The following is an 18,754-nucleotide window of genomic DNA, read 5'->3' as shown; positions in this document are numbered from 1 at the left end:
AAAAGTGGGAAAAATCATTATATTTGGAACAACTTTTCTAAATAAGGGGTCAAATTAATAAAGAAGATACAAGTTTAGAAACATCACAAAATTCTTTTGACATGTTTTGACCATTTAATACTTGATAGATGCATAGTTCTTGGGGAAAAGTTTCATCAAATAATATGAATATAAAGGTGCTCAATTTTTACAGTGGTTGTAATGTTCTTCCAATGAGGGTTACCCCTCATTTGGAGTGTTGTTCCCAACCTGTTAAAGGTCCATCTTTGTGTATAATTCAAAATTGGAAATTTCAACAAGCATCTAATATTCTTACACAAGAAAATAAACCCAGTTCTTCTAGCTACATGTTCATCTTTTCTACTGATTCAATAACTAAAATCATGCAAACAGACTTAAGAAAAAGGCATGTAAGCTCATCATACAAATATGACACCTTTTCTAGACAATCCAGATCGTGCAAAATACTTCGCTAAAAATTGTAACCTTTTAAATTGTTGTCGCACACTAAAAACCCATTGGAACTTTCAAAAGTTGGCAGGTATGTAACAAGTCTTGCTATTTTTTTTGCCCCATTTATGGGCATTATGTTTTCTGGTCTGTCAGTCTCTCCTGCTTCAGGTTAAAGTTTATGGTCGAGGTAATTTTTGATGAAGTTGAAATCCAATCAACTTGAAACTTAGAACACATGTGTTCCTTATGATATGATCTTTTTTCTAATTTTACTGCCGAATACAAGATTTTACCTTATTTTCACAGTCCACTGAATATAGAAAATGATAACACCTGTTCTCATTTCATTGCACTGGTTACCGGTTCATTTTCGTTGTCAGTACAAACTCCTGCTGTACATTTTTAAAGCAATTCATGACAAGGCACCATCATACCTACAGGAATTAGTTGAACATTACAAACCTGGTAGAGCCTTGCGATCGGAGAAAAGCATGCTGTTACGACTACCAAACGATGTTAGGACAAAACGCTATGGTGAACGACGGTTCGATATTGCCGCACCAACTCTTTGGAACAGCTTACCTTCATCCTTACGAAATGAACAATCTCTTGACGTTTTTAAAAAGGATCTTAAGACATATTTTTTCCGAAGTGCTTTCATTGATTTTTTGTAAATTTTGAAATTTATTTGATTGTATTGTGAACTTTTACTTAATAATTTTTAATACTTGAGTCACTGTGGTTTAATGATAATCATTATTTTAAATTTATACAGAGGAAATTTTAAATTTTGTTTAACTCATTTTTATTTTTTGAAACTTTTTACTTTTCTTTCATTTTGATTAATTTTAAATTTTTGATATTTTTTGTGTGGGTTGTACATTCTTTTATATTATTCTATTTAACCGACAATCAATGTTTTCATTTTACACGCCACTGCTCAGAAATTGTATTTATGTGATTGTATATTTTGCTTTTACCTTATGTATCTTATTTTTTGTTTATTCATGTTAAGCGCTTAGGGTAATTTTTCAAATTATATAATGCGCTATATAAATATTGCATAATAATAATAATAATAATAATAATTGTACGGATGGGAAATCCATGTACTTATGACACATTCTTGTTTGAAGAAAAAAAAATATGTCATAATGATAATGGAACAAAGCAGGCTGGGTTAGTGGGGCTGCTTTTATGGTAATTCAAGTTACCTTTTATTCATCTTCTTCCACCTCAGAGCTATCAGCTCTTTGTTTAAATCCTTGTTCTTTAATACTTTAAGCCCTTTAACATTATCCTTTTAGTTCATCACACTTTAGCGTGATAAACCATCATACTTTAGCGAACAAACAACCATCGCACTTTAGCGTGATACGCCATCCTTCTTAAGTGTCCTACATATATGTCAACTATACTGTGTGATGCGTTTTGAGATTCATCACTTGACAACTTCTTGTTTACCAAACACTTGTATGATTTTATACATCACAGCCAAGTTGAAAAATTTTCATCACATTTTTCTCAGGAACTGCAATACAAGGATTTCTGAAATTTGGTTTCAGGTTTATACAAGTCAGCTATACCGTGTGATGTGTTTTCAGATTTATCCCTCAACAACTTTACATATTTTTACACTTTTAGAATTATCCACTTGCGGCAGGGGTATCTTAGTAAGCTACTTAGTGTGCAGTAAGTAGCTCACAGTTTCACTTGTTTACTTTGTAATACACATGCATCTAATTTTCTTCCAGAGATTAGATACTTAATCGTAAATTCAAATTTATTCCATACTTAATAAAACATGTACAATGATTATCAAAAAATGAACAAAATGAGTCTGGAATTACTTGTTTTAGTATTGTCACAAAACATCCGGTTTTTAGTTTTCTTCAAATTGAAAGAAATGTTAGCGATGTCTGAGAAATTTATCATTTTGAGTCATTAAAATCATTTCATTTTCAAACTGTTACCTTCCCTTAACTGCTCTTGAAGGATTTTAGGAAAATGGTGAGAAAATTCATGAAGTACAAGCAGTTAAAACAAGTTTGTTGATGCTATGAGTATGGCCATACTCAGTAATGTGATTTTGAAATCTTTTTTGAAAAAGAGCACCAACTTTTAAGTTATCTCAAAATGACCGAAATTAGGTGAAGAAATTTCAGGATCCTGTAGTAGTCCTCAAGTGTTTTATATATTTATATAAAATATGTAACTGTCAGTACAGTCCTATTTTGATTCAAAGGAAATTTATATTTGTGAAATGAAAAAAGAAGTAATTTTTATTTTCTTGAATACAATTATAGTTTTTATAGATTCCAAGCTATGTTTGAAACAATAGTTAATTTACTGATGTCTAATATTTTGTTTAGTTTATTGTGACCCTGGAATGGAAGTTGTGTCTGCTGAATCAAAAACGTGTAGAAATTGCCCACGAGGATCTTATCGTAGCAATAATGAATTGGAGATATTACTTCCCTGCCAGAATTGTACAGGTGGTAACACGACTGAACTTGATGGAAGAACAACAATAGACCAGTGCTCAATACGTAAGATATTCTAAGGTTCATTCCTATGTTATGAATCATTTCAGACATAAATTATTGATTACTCTTTTGCATTCAAGTCCCATATATTTTTACAAATAATATGCATGTTTGCATATCTTTGTGAAACACATGCTACATGTTTGACTAATACATATTGATGTTTGTTGCTTATTCCCAAAAGTTATTTCTGTTCAAGTTTTTCTACAAAATGACTAATTATACAAACAAGGTTATTGGACATAGTTATGTAAGGACTGCATTCATATGCTTACATAAGAATGAGGTGATGTGGCATAGTTACCAACTAGACAACTATCCACCAAAGTTCAAATGAAGTGAATATAAGTAATTAAATGCAACCATACGTCCTTTAACAGTGAGAAAAACCCTTACCATTAAATTAGCTATAAAAGGCCCAGCATAAAAAAATTTAAACAATTCATGGAGATATATTAAACAGCCTAGTTTATCACAAAAGATTGAAAAACAAATGAGACAACGAAAATTACTTAACTATAGGCTGATGATTTGGGACAGGCACATAAAGAATGTGGTGGGTTTAAAAGTTACTGAACACTCAGACCTCCCTCTATCCTTGGACAGTGGTGTTACCACACAACAGAAGAACACACTATTAAAATCAGCTTAAATAGGCTTATCTCATCAGATCAATATAAAGCAGGAAAGACATCTTGGAAAAACACAGACTGGAAATGGCAGGTTATTTATACATCCTTAATGAAGAAAAAAGATCCAAGAGTACTTGTAAAGTTAAATTTTCAATACAAACTGGGGCCTTTTTTACCAAGTGATTCAATTTGTTCCAATTACAGTAATCACTATCCTGTCAAAACTTAGATTAAAAGTTTGAACCCCACTAGTGGCAGGTGCACTTGACTTTAATCTTAATTGACGAGAATTGTTATGTCTCCTGCCAAGTGTCTGAGGTCATTTTAGATACTCTGGCTTCCTCTACCAATACAAATGTGCCATCATTACAATGGATGCAGTATAGAAATCAAGTAAATGTTGCAGAAAGCTGCATTGAATTTTATAATTTCAAAATAATTATGTTTTAAATGATGCATTTTAAATAAGTTAATGAAACTAAGGAAATATAATTTAACAATTATTAGTATTCCAAACAAAATTTACAGTTTAAACTTCTCAGAACCATAATTCAGATTTAAACACACAACTATAGCACAATTGGTAACACTATATGGTCCTAGTCTCTTGGAAAGTTGTTTTAAAGATTAAGATCAAATTTCGGGAAATATTAATTGATGCTCATTTCCACATAAAATCACTGGCCTATAAAACTGTAAAGAGATATAGAGAAAATTTAAATGAAAAATGATAAGCAAGACAATATCTATAAACAATTACAAGTCTCTTTATTAAAAACTGTCAATGCCAGTTCAACAAACAGATTTTAGTAATAAATTATGTTCTAGTCTGAAATGCTTGAGAGCGTCCATTGCTGAAGTTGCTTTAGAATCTCTAGTTTTAATGTGAAAGTCTCTCTGATCATACTTTTGTGTTCATGTACAAGTGTAATTACAGGTAAATGTGAAGCAGGTCAGATATTAGATAACACAGGAGCCTGTGAAGACTGTGGTATGGATACCTATCAACCAGACGAGTTACCAAAATCAGATACCACATGCTTACCCTGTAATGCTAATACTAACAGTCCACAGAAGGGTACTATGGATGTGAAATCTACTAGTGTGGACAAATGTATCCGTAAGTTCTTATTTATGTCCTATGGCTATGACTTATCTGTATCAATTTATGTTATTAAATGAATATTCCTTTCTTTAAGCCCTTTCAAAGAAGTTGACTTATTTTCTGGCAACTATTTCTGTTTTTCAGCTCATTTGGCATAACAACAAAACCAGTTGTATAAAATGAACACATAGGTACATTGCAAGAAATTCTCTTGAAAATTCTAATATGTACAGAGAATTTAATGATTGCAAAAAATATTCAATATGTTATGTCAAGATCAATCTACCCTGTTGAAATCAAAATTATGAGACTTTTTTTTGTTGAGTTCTTGTCAAGACCAAAGGATGACTATTTCTATACATTAGTCAACCCTTTAATGATTTTTTTTTAGCTAATTACAATATCTTTGCCTCTGAAACAATTAAAATAAATTATAAATAAACGGTATTTGATTTCAATGTATTTAGATTTATGTTAGTGAATTCATGGAATTATCTTGCGGTCAACAAGGCCACCAAGATTACAAAAATAGAACATGATGTAAAAGTAGATACATTGTAATTGTCTTGTATCTTAAAAGCTGAAGTGGATAGTGGAAATCAAACAGGAGCATTGTTGGAAAGTCAATATCTTTTGTAAATCCCTCACTCATGTGAGACAATTCTTATTGGATTTCTTGTCCTTTAGTAATGATTTTTGCGTGAGTTTTGAATACTACCTTGAAAAAAATTGTATAGATATCTAGAGAAACTGTACAATACAGAAGTGATATGGATATCTCTATTAACCATATGAAAGTATGTTTTGAACAAATCTTTCTTAAAAAAAGGGTGAAATTTTGAAATCATTTCAGATTCTAGTTCCTGTAATAGGGGTATGTTGTTAAAAAAACATGCTTTGTGTTTTTAACCCATTTTCTTCTGTCTTACAGTTGTATGTAAAGAAGGTCAGCAGAATGATGGAACTTCCTGTTCAGCTTGTCCTCAGGGAACATGGAGTAATGGAAACATGACTATGAGATTTGGAATGTGCTATAACTGTTCAGAAGATTGGACCACAGAAGGAATGGGGTCTACACACCCTGACAATTGCACACTTAGTAAGTTAATAAACCATTTAGTTACTTCAATGTAATAAATGCAGACTCTTAATTTGAGTTATTGTTTGTCAATCATATCTTTCCTGAAATCCTTGCCACATTAGACAAAACGTTTAAATCTATATAATTTAATTTTGAATGTAACACGTTTTCTGATTGACTGACATTGTTTTGTTTATCAGCTCACAGACATAATTTTGTCATGTGACCGTGACGTGATCAATATTTTTTCATGGTTTACTCCGGATTAAAATGGAATTGAGAATTGAATTGATATATTTTATGTCTATTCGAAATAACATAAAAAATGTAGTGCACACTTTAAAATAACCTGCATATTCAGTGTGCACCACAATTTTGATGTTATTTCTTCATGGATAGAAAAAATATTTGTCAATCCTCAAGTATTGTAAAATCTGAAATAAAAGAAAAACAAGTTTTATATCTTTATTTGGTGTTCTGTCAGTTCAGTTCAAACTTGTATTTGAATTTGCTGTTGACTATGCTATGAATTGTTTCCTTTCTTTACTTTCAGGAGATTGTGACCCAGGACACTACATAAGTGGAGATAACTGTGAACCCTGTGGGTTTGCCCAATACCAACCCTACAGACATGCTGATATGTGTCTGAACTGTTCTGTTAATCAAAATACTAGCAAGACAGCATCTACATCACAGTCTGCTTGTCAAAGTATGTATATATATATGTAGGACTCAAATCTATGGTGGGTTCCAAAACTATTGCAGATTCCTAATCTATGGCAAATGTGACGTCATGCAATCCCAAATCTATGGCAGATTTTTTACAATGCTTATCTGTGGCAAGTTTTGTAAGTTCCTAATCTATGGCGGATTTATGTTCACGGTTTCCAAATCTATTGCAAATGGAAAATAATGCAGTACCTATACGACCAATGATTTGTCTTAAACAAGTGGACATGTACGACAACGGGAGCATGTCTATAAACATTTGTGAAATAAAAGTTCCATAATGGTCAACCAAATTGTAATAGTAAAAATAAAACATGAATGATGAATTCATATACCTTAATACAGACTTCAATATTGAAATGAGGTGCCCCTTAAAAATAAACATTTTCTAATCTTTGCATGGTACCTGTTTAACCCATTCATTAAACCAACTAGTCCAGTAAGTCCCTTAACAAACAAGAAGGTATTTTTTTTTTATAAAACAGAAATGATAAATAAAAGTGAACAGTTTCAATAGTCAAGTACATGTAAATTTATTTCTTCTTTAATGCATCTTTTTTTTATTTAATGACGATTTAAATCAAATTGATATTCGTTTTTTTTTTATCTTACACGTTATAAACTTTGCCAGCCGTAGACAGTAAAATGTTTTCTATAACTCCTTTCTCTAAAAATTCGATGAAAAAAGCTTTGGCCGATATAGCACATTTCGTCTGCCTTCTGGATACTAGTAATAGGTCACATCCTCCTTGAGACTATCCGCAAATTGTTGTCAAGGGAAATGCATATATCTGGAATTGTGTTCAAATCTATGGGTTCCGCAAACTTTTGCAGGGTTGACGATGTAAAATGGCGTTATTCAATTGTGATGCATTTCAAAGATCTGCCATAGATTTACGGGAAAAAAAATCTACCATAGATTTGAGTTGTTTGGCGTTTGTAGCATCACATTTGCCATAGATTAGGAAACTGCCATAGATTTGGAACCCGTCATAGATTTGAGTCCTACATATATAGTATCAAAATAGCTATCTTTCTTTAAGCTGGTCCAAGAATGTATGAAGGACCATTATACTTGCACCTGACTTTTCAAGGTATTTGAATAGTAGCCTAGCAGTCATCTTTCTACAAGCTGGTCAATGTCTCTATGAAATATCACTGACTCTTGTACTAGGGTTGTCACACCCCATCCCACAGAGTGCATCCTAAGAGTATCCTGCAATCACATTGTATACTCTTCAGCCAGTATCTTTTGTTACATGTTACAGAGATAAAGGATTGCTTTGATTATTGATAATGAGTTGTTATTTGTATGTGATGTATAGCAACTTTCTGTTTGATTATACTAAATATTTTTATCTTTCTGGACTAAAGTCATCACTTTGCATCTGTAGCATGACCATATAGTCTGTGTTTTTGATTTTGTTAAAATTGACTTTTCTTAAGAACCACCGAACATAATGAAACAATAATTGATGGCAAAGTACCTTACTCTGTACATTAAGCCAACAACAATCAATCAATCTTTAACATACATTTGACATACAAGGTCCTTTTTACTTGTGTTGCCTGGAGCTGTATGGTCCATGGCCATCTTAGAAGGGTTCTTTTTATATTTATAATTCTGAAACCATGATTGAGGGTCATTATAGTTATTTTTTAAGCTGATTAGAATTTTATAATGGCTGCCAGCTAAGGTAAAAATTTTCATAGAGTTTTAAGGGTTTGAAATTTATCATTTATTAGGAGACAGCTACTGCAAATTCTGCAATGTAGTTAAGGTTGAATATGCATTTGTTCATGTTTTCTCTCTTTAGGATACAATTATTAACATTTGAAAATTGCTATGATATTTTTGACAGTTATAGATACATAGAAATTGCTGGCAAAATTTCTGGTGTTTGCATTAAAAAACATTATCATGTAAAAAGTATAGTTTTATATTATATTTTCACTAAAAAAACATGTAAAAATCACAAACGAAGTTTGGTTCATATCTTTTATTGTCTGTTGTAGTTTACTGCCCTAAAGGTCAAGAAGGAAATGTTAGTTGTGCTGACTGTCAGACTAACTATATCAAACAAACAGCAGGGATAGCAGCCTGTATAGCATGTGAAGGGAACTCTACTTCCAATGATGCACATGATGCATGTAGTGAAAGTAAGTTTGATCATTAAATGCATTTTAATGAGACTAAGTATGGTCTCTATAAATTTTGAAAGGAATATTGAAAAACTAATAAACTTTCACCTCAACTTGCTTCTTTTTCACTGAATTACAAGAAGTTTTTAATTGGATGAAATCTCAAATATGTTCTTGATATAATAATTTTTTTATCCCTTTTTTACATTTAAATGCAAGCAGGGACATCATCTGTCCCAATGGACATATTCCCCATTTATAAACATTGTATTCTTTAATTAATTTGATGGTAAAATCATTGATATTTAAACTTTGTTTCTGTATGATGTGATTAAAAAATATAGTCCAAATTAGGGTTTTATCCAAAATTGAAATATGATAGAATGAAAGGATAGTGTCTTTTGAGTTCATGAAATTTTGCTTCATTATGCCTTTAGGTAATGAGCAGATATTTGGTGCACAAGTGATGAATAACAGATAGAAATTTCTAACATAATCATGGAATTCAGTAGAAGGAGCGAATATCTTTAATATTCACATATTTAATTTTTGTGTTTTTCAGCGTTTTGTGATAAAGGTTTATATAAGGACATGGGAATATGTGTTCCTTGTGAAGTTGGGAAATATAAAGATGAACGTGGAAATGATAATACTTGTACATCTTGTAATGCTGGTAATACAACTGCAGGATCTGGATCTGTTAGTGAACAGGATTGTAATGTTTGTAAGTATTAGTTTAAATATGATTACAGGACTGATGCACAGTCTTGATATGATAGCAGGAGCGATACACAGTCTTAATATGATAGTAGGAGCGATACACAGTCTTAATATGATAGCAGGAGCAATACACAGTCTTAATATGATAGCAGGAGCAATACACAGTCTTAATATGATAGCAGGAGCGATACACAGTCTTAATATGATAGTAGGAGCGATACACAGTCTTAATATGATAGCAGAAGCGATACACAGTCTTAATATGATAGCAGGAGCAATACACAGTCTTTATATGATAGCAGGAGCAATACACAGTATAGATATGATAGCAGGAGCAATACACAGTATAGATATGATACATGAGCGATACACAGTTTTAATATGATAGCAGGAGCGATACACAGTCTTAATATGATAGCAGGAGCAATACACAGTTTTAATATGATAGCAAGAGCAATACACAGTCTTAATATGATAGCAGGAGCGATACACAGTTTTAATATGATAGCAGAAGAAATACACAATTTTAATATGATAGCAGGAGCGATACACAGTCTTAATATGATAACAGGAGCGATACACAGTTTTAATATAATAACAGGAGCAATACACAGATTTAATATGATAGCAGGAGCAATACACAGTCTTAATAGGATAGCAGGAGTGATACACAGTCTTAATATGATAGGAGGAGCGATACACAGTCTTAATATGATAACAGGAGTGATACACAGTCTTAATATGATAGCAGTCTGAGTGATACACAGTTTTAATATGATAGCAGGAGCAATAAAAGTTTTTGGTCAAGATAGTTTTTGATGAAGCTGAAGTCCAATTGACTTGAAACTTAGTACACATGTTGCTTATGATATGATCTTTCTAATTCAAAATCCAAATTAGACTTTTGACCCCAATTTTAAGGTCCACTGAACATACAAAATGAAAGTGTGAGTTTCAGGTTAAAGTTTTTGGTCAAGGTAGTTTTGATGAAGTTGGAGTCCAATCAACTTGAAATTTAGTACACATGTTCCCTATGGTATGATCTTTCTATTTTTAATACCAAATGAGATTTTTTACCAAATTTCATGGTCCATTGAACATGGAAAATGATAGTGCGAATGGGGCATTCGTGTACTTTAGACACGACACATTCTTTTTCTCCTTGAAATCAACATTAACAAGTATCCAACAAATAATAAGTAATTTATACCTGAGGAAAAATATATTATTGTTATCTATTACAGTGCATTGTGAACCAGGAAAGTTTGAAAACACCACATCTAATCGGTGTGAAGTTTGTCCTGTAAAGACCTACAAATCAGTTGTTGGTAATACCGATTGTATTGATTGTATTGCTAACAAAACAACAACTGGTTCTGGAACAACCAGTGCTGATGGATGTTCTGTAGGTGAGTGATATTTTGTACATTTTAATTGTAATCCTTTATATATGTGTGACATTTAAATTGGCAAAACGTAGTCCAGGTTTATTAATGAAATCATGTCTAAAGTAATTTTATTGGTCATTATAAAGTCGTTGTTTTTTTTTTATCTAGAATACTGTAGTCCTGGATATATAAGAACTGCATCTAATAACTGTGAGAAATGTGCTGTTGGGAAATACCAGCCAGAGTATGGAATGATCACATGTTTGCCATGTGAATCAGGGTACACTACAGCTTCAACTGGAACAGTTGATCAAACAGATTGTTACCGTAAGTTCATCAGTACCATTACATGAAAAAGTTTTAATGAGTATAATTATATTTGTGGACTTTATTCAGAGAACAGAAATATTCCAATTTATTAAGTGAAAGTTGATAAATTTGGCAAAACATTGAGTTTACCATAACCTATTCTGTTTTTGGTTGCATAAAGATATTTTTGAAAATTGACAAAGTTTTAAATATATTATGCCAAATTTTTTATATAGGGCCACATCAATTTAATTTCTTGTTCTACGGATTTTTGGACTCCAAAATTTGGAACGAGCGAGCGATTTGAAAATTTTAATAAAAAAATATTTAATTTGCAAATTTTTGAGGCGAAGCTTGAAAAGTAAAGGCGAGCGATTATATTTTTTTTTGTAAACATAAAATAGTAGGTTTTGACAATAATAAAACTTGATTTATAACTTGTACTTTGACATTTCTTTAATTTCTGAAGTATTTTTTCCCTGTTCACCAAGAAATAATTAAATCTGGTCTATGTATGTGTGACTGACAATGAGACAATTTTCCATCCAAGTCATAATCAGTTTGGGGGCAACCCCTTAATGTTATAAATATCCCTTTTACATGTTTTATGAGGGATCAATATAAGTTATAATATATTTGTTTGTACAAAAGGGCTCATATTTTCTCAAAGAACTATATATTTATCTAGTATTAAATGGTCAAAACATGTCCAAGAACAGGGGCGGATCCAGCCATTTTAAAAAGGGGGGGTTCCCAACCCAGAGTAAAGGGGGGGTTCCAGCTATATGCTCCCATTCAAATGCATTGATCGGCCAAAAAAAAAGGGGGGGGTTCCAACCCCCAGAACCCCCACTCTGGTTCCGCGCCTGAAGAATTTTGTAATATTCCTGGACATTTACTTTAACAGTTTAATATTATTCAAAATAAGTGGACCCTACTTTTAGAAAAAGTTGTTTAAAATATGATGCAACTCTCCTCTTTTGGGTACAAAATTCTAAGTTTTCAAAGGTTTTGTATAGAAGAACTATACAAATCCTTGGTATTTCTATTTTCTTTTCTACATCAGTAAAATGACCCCTTGTCTGAGGGAGGGTTGTTCTCAACCTGACAATAACAAACACAGGTCAAAGTACGGCCTTTTACACAGGGCTTTGATACAGACCAAACAGCAAGCTATAAAGGATCCCAAAATTATTAGTGTACACAATTCCAGTGGCGGATCCAGAACTTTTCCTAAGGGGGGGGCCTGCTGACTGACCTAAAGGGGGGGGCTCCAGTCATGCTTCAGTGATTCCCTATATAATCAACCAAATTTTTCCCATGAAAGGGGGGCCAGGCACCCCTGGATCCGCCTATGCATTCGAACAGGAAAACCAACGATCTAATTTATATATCCAAACGGGAAAATACCAATGAACAACATAAACAAACAATAACTGCTGAACGACAGGCCCCTGGATCAATCAGGACATGTGCAGCGGCTATAGATAGTTTTGTTTTGCCAGCATATAATATAATTGCAGTTGAAGGCAAATCCTTCAGAAGTTCTTTGTACTTTATTCTAACAACGAACATTTTTTGATAGGGAATATAAAGTAAGGGGGAAAGAAACCAATGTTGATATCTTTTTATAATATTTACAAAAAAAACGGTGCGGGAAATAGACATGATTACATTTTCGGATGCGGGAAGCGGGAATATAAAAAAAATAAAAAAAATCTGTTTTGAAAAAAATAGATGCGGGCGGGTCCATCGAACAAGGAATCAAATTGGTGTGGCCTAGCTAATCAAGGGAAATATATACTTGATTGAATACTAATTCTGGTGATTCCTTTTCAAAAAGTAACGACTAGTGCTTTTAAATTTACATACCTTCTTAAAAGTTTTTTTAAAGTTCGTTTTACATATTTACGCTAGGACTTTATTTTCTTTCATTTAGCAGAAAACAGCAATAATTTCCAAAATACTCTTATTTTGAGATATTATCTTTGAAATTTAAATATGATCAACAGCTTTACTCAAAAAGATGTTTTGTTTTGAATGTGTTTGCAAAGATGTTAAAGTGTGTAAAACTTCATTTGTGATGAAGCTTTTGCTCATCTTTTTTTTACCAAAAACTATGCCTGAAATGGCCATTTTAGTTCAAATACTAACAGGACTAAATAACATCATAGTAACATCACAAGATTAATTTTCTGCACTAAAGAATCAAATTATTAACCTGCTCATCTATCATGTTATAACAAAAAGATAGGCTTGAACAAAATAAACTATTTTTGCAATCTCAGTGGCCAAATAATTGCTCCTATGATACTTCCTTCAGTGGCCGATCCAGAACTTTTCTTAAAGATGGGGGGGGGGGGGGGGGGGGGGGGGGGGGACTCCAGCCATGCTTCAGTGATTCCCTAAATAATCAACCAAATTTTTCTGAAGAAAAGGGGGGCCAGAATTGTGCCCCTTTTCAAATAAAACCATTGTTTTCTTTAACTTTGAATATATTCAAAAAGGCATCTCCAATTTCTTCTCAAATAAAACATGTGTATATATATTCTCTTGTCAAACCCAAACAGCCAATTTGGTTTATGCATTGTATTTTCAGACAGCAATAGTTCTCATTAAGAGAACGTTGTAGGTGATGAAGACTATGTTATTCTTTACATATATAGTTATTGGTGGTTATCTTTGTAGAGAATTGTCCTATTGGGTTCCAGTTTGATTCAGACAAGAAAGAGTGTGTTGGATGTCTTCTTGGATTTTACAAGGATAAAATTGGAAATGCTGATATTTGTACAAAGTGTCCAGTTAATAAAACAACAGAGTTTGCAAATTCTACAAAATCTGCAGATTGCAGTATTGGTAAGATTTAATTGTTACTTTTGTGCATCATCATTTGATGATTAAGCTTTGTTACCATAAGCATTTTCCTCTTTTTTTTTATGCAAGTTACAACTTAGTTTTTATACGCTGTCAAAATTTTGACGGGACGTATTATGGTATACAAATGTCCGTCTGTCCGGCGTCCACATGTCTCACCGTAACTTGTGAATTGCTTATCCAAATTTTATGAAACTTAACATAGTTGTTTCTTATGATGTTCAAACGATCTGTATACCTTTTGGTGATAATTGGATTTAAACTTTTTGAGTTTTGGGACTTTATAAGGGCTATTCCAGAAAAAAATGTATGGGGGGGTTGGAAGGCACTTTTTGTCTGCACCCGCCACCCAGACAATTGTAATTGAGACTTATAGTGCATTATAGTGTGAAAAGTTGCTCTGATACCCATCACCCATGTATTATTAATATAGTGTGCCTTCCAACCCCCCAACCCCCATACAGGGGGGGTGTATTTTTCACATGTCGCGCTGTATCTCAAAAACAATTTCTGATTATTACTTTAAATTTCACACACTTCTTAATTATATTAATCCAAAGATCTGTATACTTTTTGGTGATGATTCAAAATTTTATTTTAGAGTTATTGAGTTTTTTGTAAAAAAGGGGGATGGGTTTTCACATGTCACGCCATATCTCATAAACGATATATGATTATTGCTTAAAACTTTACACGCTTCTATGCTATATTAATCTAAAGATCTGTATATTTTTTGGTGATGATTCAAAATTAAATTTAGAGTAATTGAGTTTTTTGTAAAAAAAGGGCCATATCTCAGAGACTATTTATGATTATTGCATAAAACTTCTCACACAAGACGAAGGGCGTATCATGCATTCATGGGGCAGCTGTTTATTATTACATTTTATTTATTTCTAACAACTTAGTTTTTATTACATTTTATTTCTTTCTAACTGTGACACTATTCTTGAAATTATGAAAAGTAAAAGTTAGGGTAGAATACATTTGGCCATTTTATTGCTAGTTACCTTAACAAAACTAAGATGTTATTAATTTTCTTTTAAAAAACACCAAATATTATCTACTCTGTAGAATAACTGTATCATGAAGTTATCAACGAAAAAGAGTTAGCTGATTGTGTTTATACAAGGCCACAATTAAAAATATTTCAGTTTGCCCAAACCCGACCCATGATGACTGGGTGTGGGTAGGTAGGTAGGCAAATTCTTTTTTTTTTCTTTCAGAATTTGCATGAAAATTTTTAAAGATCTTAAAACAGTACATCTGTTTTTTTTGTCAAAACCTTTGTAGAGTCAACCTAAAGCCATGAATTTAAAACCTCTATACATAAATTAGTCTACTTTATGATTTGTATCCTGAGATGTTTATAACCCTGACAATTGCTACATGTGTGAAAGGGCTGGTGGATTTATGAAGTGATTTTCAACAGTTACATCAACACGATGTTTGTGTAAAAAAAAATATCAGCTGACTATGTATTGATTTAATTTGTTTGCAGTTTTTAAACCCTATATCTATTAAAATAGATTAAATGTCCTAAAATATTTTAAATGAATTATTATCTACCATCCATAGTTTGTCTTTTTTTTTTTTTGAAAATTTATATTTTAATAAGATCTATGTTTCATTATAATATTTTATTCTGATTGTTTAACTGCACATTACGTGTTATTCTATAAGCAGTTGCATTGCTCAATACAACTTTTCACTCATGATAACATGTGCTCCAACAATAAAGTGCACAGGTGAATTAAATAATAAAATATATAAAATTCGTGTTTTCATGATCATAGCTAAAAAATGTAATTATAAGTATCGAATGCTTCTTTTTGTAACTTTATAGGGTTGTAAAAGCATTGACCGTGCGTACATTTTTAGAATGAAGCGCTTCCGCGCTTCATACAAAATGTACTTCGGTCAACACTTATACACCCAAATAAATTTACAAAAAGAAGCATTCAATTCTTAACATTATCACACAGGTAAACTAATTTGGCTATAAATAGATCAAAGCATGTTCTGTAGAATCTCCAAACTAAAAACATATTTGTTATAATTTTATTTCTTTAAATAATCAAGTTCAAATTTTTGAAAATAATCATTATTGATAAAGTATAATTGCATAATAACGTTTTCTGAAGACTATTTTATTTTTAGGTCATCAGGTTCCAGAGACTTCCTCACAAATTTGTATAAAAATCCCACCATAACATGTGTTTACTTTTGCACATGTGAAAAAAATATTTCTGACAAAAGCCAGATTTCTCTTGTCAAAGGGGATTTATATTTATATTGCAATAAATTATTCAGAAGGAGTTACATTCAGTTAAGATTATATTCTGATTCTGTGAGCAATTATAGTTTTATCAAATTCTCCCAAACAGCAACGTACTGATCTTGTCAACTAAGACTTGTAAATTTGAACTATTTGAAAAAAAGGCATCTAATTCACATGATAAAGGAAGATTATAGTTAAAGACAACAATTTATCAAGAAATAATTCCTTTTTATTCAGTAAAAACAAAATCTTCTTGCAAGATTGTATATTCGCAACTTCCGGATCCATTTCCTGTCAGAATAACATTGAAAATATTCGATTGCACATGGTTTTGAACAAATCTACCTGAATATTCTTATATTCTTATCAGATATTCGTTTACACGATAAAATTAACATTGAGCATATAGGTAAGGGTTTGGTAGTACAGACATGACAGACAACTAGAGCGTAAAAAAAACTGTGCCACTTCACATGTTTCACTTCTTTACGTTCGTTAAGTCAGAACATAAAAACAGAGAACATCGAATATCGATTAACTGCATCTCTTATGCGCTTTCTTTTAATCTTATTCATAGTTACTTTCAAACGCAAAGACGACAAACTTTAAGTTTTATACGATGACGGAGCAGACATGAAAAAAATCCGCAAAAAAAAAAAATTCTTCTAAAAAACGTCAAAAAAAGAATTTGAGTCGGCGGGTTTATTTTGGGTCGGTCGCGTTTGGGCAAACATACAATCTTTTTATTTTGGCCCAAAATTAACAATTTTTCTGTTTAGATTTTATATACTGTAAATTCAGAAATTAAAGTGTTCATTTATTATTGGGATTTTTCAAGGATAGACAAAAATGTGGGTTAAATAATAGGGATTCCAAAAGAATCTGCATACAGGTTCGTGTTTCATTTATTAGATAGTGAGCTCTCATAATTGCAATAAAAAAAATTCAAAATGCGAGTTTTAATTATTAGGATTATAACCCTGTTGTAGTTTTTGCAATAATAAAAACATAGCAATAATTTCTGAATTAACAGTAATACATGTATAGTGTTGAAGCTAAAATATTTTCAAGGCACAATTATCACACACTTATGTGTACTTTTTGTGTACCCTATGACTTAAGTAAAAAAAAAAGCGAGACATAGCAATTCTACATTCTTTCGGCGTTGGTGGGGGCGGGGTGTCCACTAATATTCACTCTGTGGTTAAAGTTTTTGAAATTTTAATAACTTTCTTAAACTATCCTGGATTTGTACCAATTTGAAACTTGGACAGAAGCTTGTTTATGATTATAAGATAGTATCCAGTAATAATTATGGAAAAAACAAATCTATTTTTTTCTGTATTTTACTTATAAATGGACTTAATATAAAAAAGAAGATGTGGTATAATTGCCAATGAGACAACTATCCACCATAGACCAACTAAGTTAAGTTTTTTTTCCATGATACAATACATTCACTCTTTGGCTAAAGTTTAAAAAAAAAATTTAATAACTTTTTTATTTTATCCTGGATTTGTACCAAACTTGGACTGATCCTTGTTTATGGTCAAAAGCTAGTATATAGTATATGTTTATAGATTATCGTTGATCATCTCAACGAGATTGATTTTCTCGCTTCAGCTGGTACAGCGAAAGTGAGAAAAGCAATCAAGTTGAGATGACCAATGATAATCTGTTTATCGCTATTTTACCTATGACGACGTTGTCAATTTCATGTCAATTTCGTTAGCAACGCCACGTGTCCTTAGTTTCTAGCGATAATTTTTCCATCTCAATCGAGAAGCATGATATGAAAATTATCACAAAAAAAGATCAAAGGAAAAATGCACAAAATAGCGATAAACCCGTTTATTGGTATTTTACTTACTTTATCTTCGAGTTATTATTACATACAGTCTGCAGTTATAGTTTTTAAACATTCATTAGATTCATAAACTATCCTGGTCTTTTACCAAACTTGGACAGTCATCTTACAGTCAAAAGATAGTATAGAGAGGAATATTTTTATTGATTTTTCCCCCCTCATTTTTGTTGAGTCAGCTATTAACAGCAAATGTAGACGAGACACTGGGTTCCACAGAACCCTTACAAATTTTTATATTTCATGCAGCAAAGCCAAAATAAAACAAACTACCATATAGACATTGATAAATAAGATGTGGTATGCATTCCAATGAGACAACTCCCCATCCAAGTCACAATGTATGAAAAGTCAATAATTATTAGTCAAGGCCTTCAACACAGAGTTTTGGATTGCACCACGTACACAGCAAGCTATAAAGGGCCCTAAAATGACTAGTGTAAAACAATGCAAACCCGGAAAACCAAAGTTCTAATCTATATAAAAACTGTGAAACAACTATTAACCACACCAATAGACCAGGTTTAGGACAGAACAGGCTATTATTGCAACTTGAAATTATTTTTAATTATTTGCATAATTTCTTGTGCTTGAATTTTTTAATAAATTCCATGTTTATTCTGTACTTTA

At 31.9% G+C, this 18,754-nt stretch overlaps 1 protein-coding gene across 1 annotated transcript in view; it reads left to right on the top strand.

The window, feature by feature from the left end:
* Nucleotides 1-18,754, top strand: part of LOC143046550 (uncharacterized) — a 237,860-nt gene that overhangs the window by 196,270 nt on the left and 22,836 nt on the right. The window contains exons 58-66 of the mRNA XM_076219708.1: nucleotides 2,826-3,002; nucleotides 4,569-4,751; nucleotides 5,668-5,835; nucleotides 6,371-6,526; nucleotides 8,563-8,706; nucleotides 9,251-9,412; nucleotides 10,653-10,817; nucleotides 10,965-11,123; nucleotides 13,794-13,961. Of these exons, the coding sequence (XP_076075823.1) occupies nucleotides 2,826-3,002; nucleotides 4,569-4,751; nucleotides 5,668-5,835; nucleotides 6,371-6,526; nucleotides 8,563-8,706; nucleotides 9,251-9,412; nucleotides 10,653-10,817; nucleotides 10,965-11,123; nucleotides 13,794-13,961 (1,482 nt within the window). The remainder of the gene's footprint in view (nucleotides 1-2,825; nucleotides 3,003-4,568; nucleotides 4,752-5,667; nucleotides 5,836-6,370; nucleotides 6,527-8,562; nucleotides 8,707-9,250; nucleotides 9,413-10,652; nucleotides 10,818-10,964; nucleotides 11,124-13,793; nucleotides 13,962-18,754) is intronic.

This window comes from Mytilus galloprovincialis, chromosome 9 (assembly GCF_965363235.1).
Source record: "Mytilus galloprovincialis chromosome 9, xbMytGall1.hap1.1, whole genome shotgun sequence".
Taxonomy (NCBI): domain Eukaryota; kingdom Metazoa; phylum Mollusca; class Bivalvia; order Mytilida; family Mytilidae; genus Mytilus; species Mytilus galloprovincialis.
This window is presented reverse-complemented; position numbering and strand designations above follow the sequence as displayed.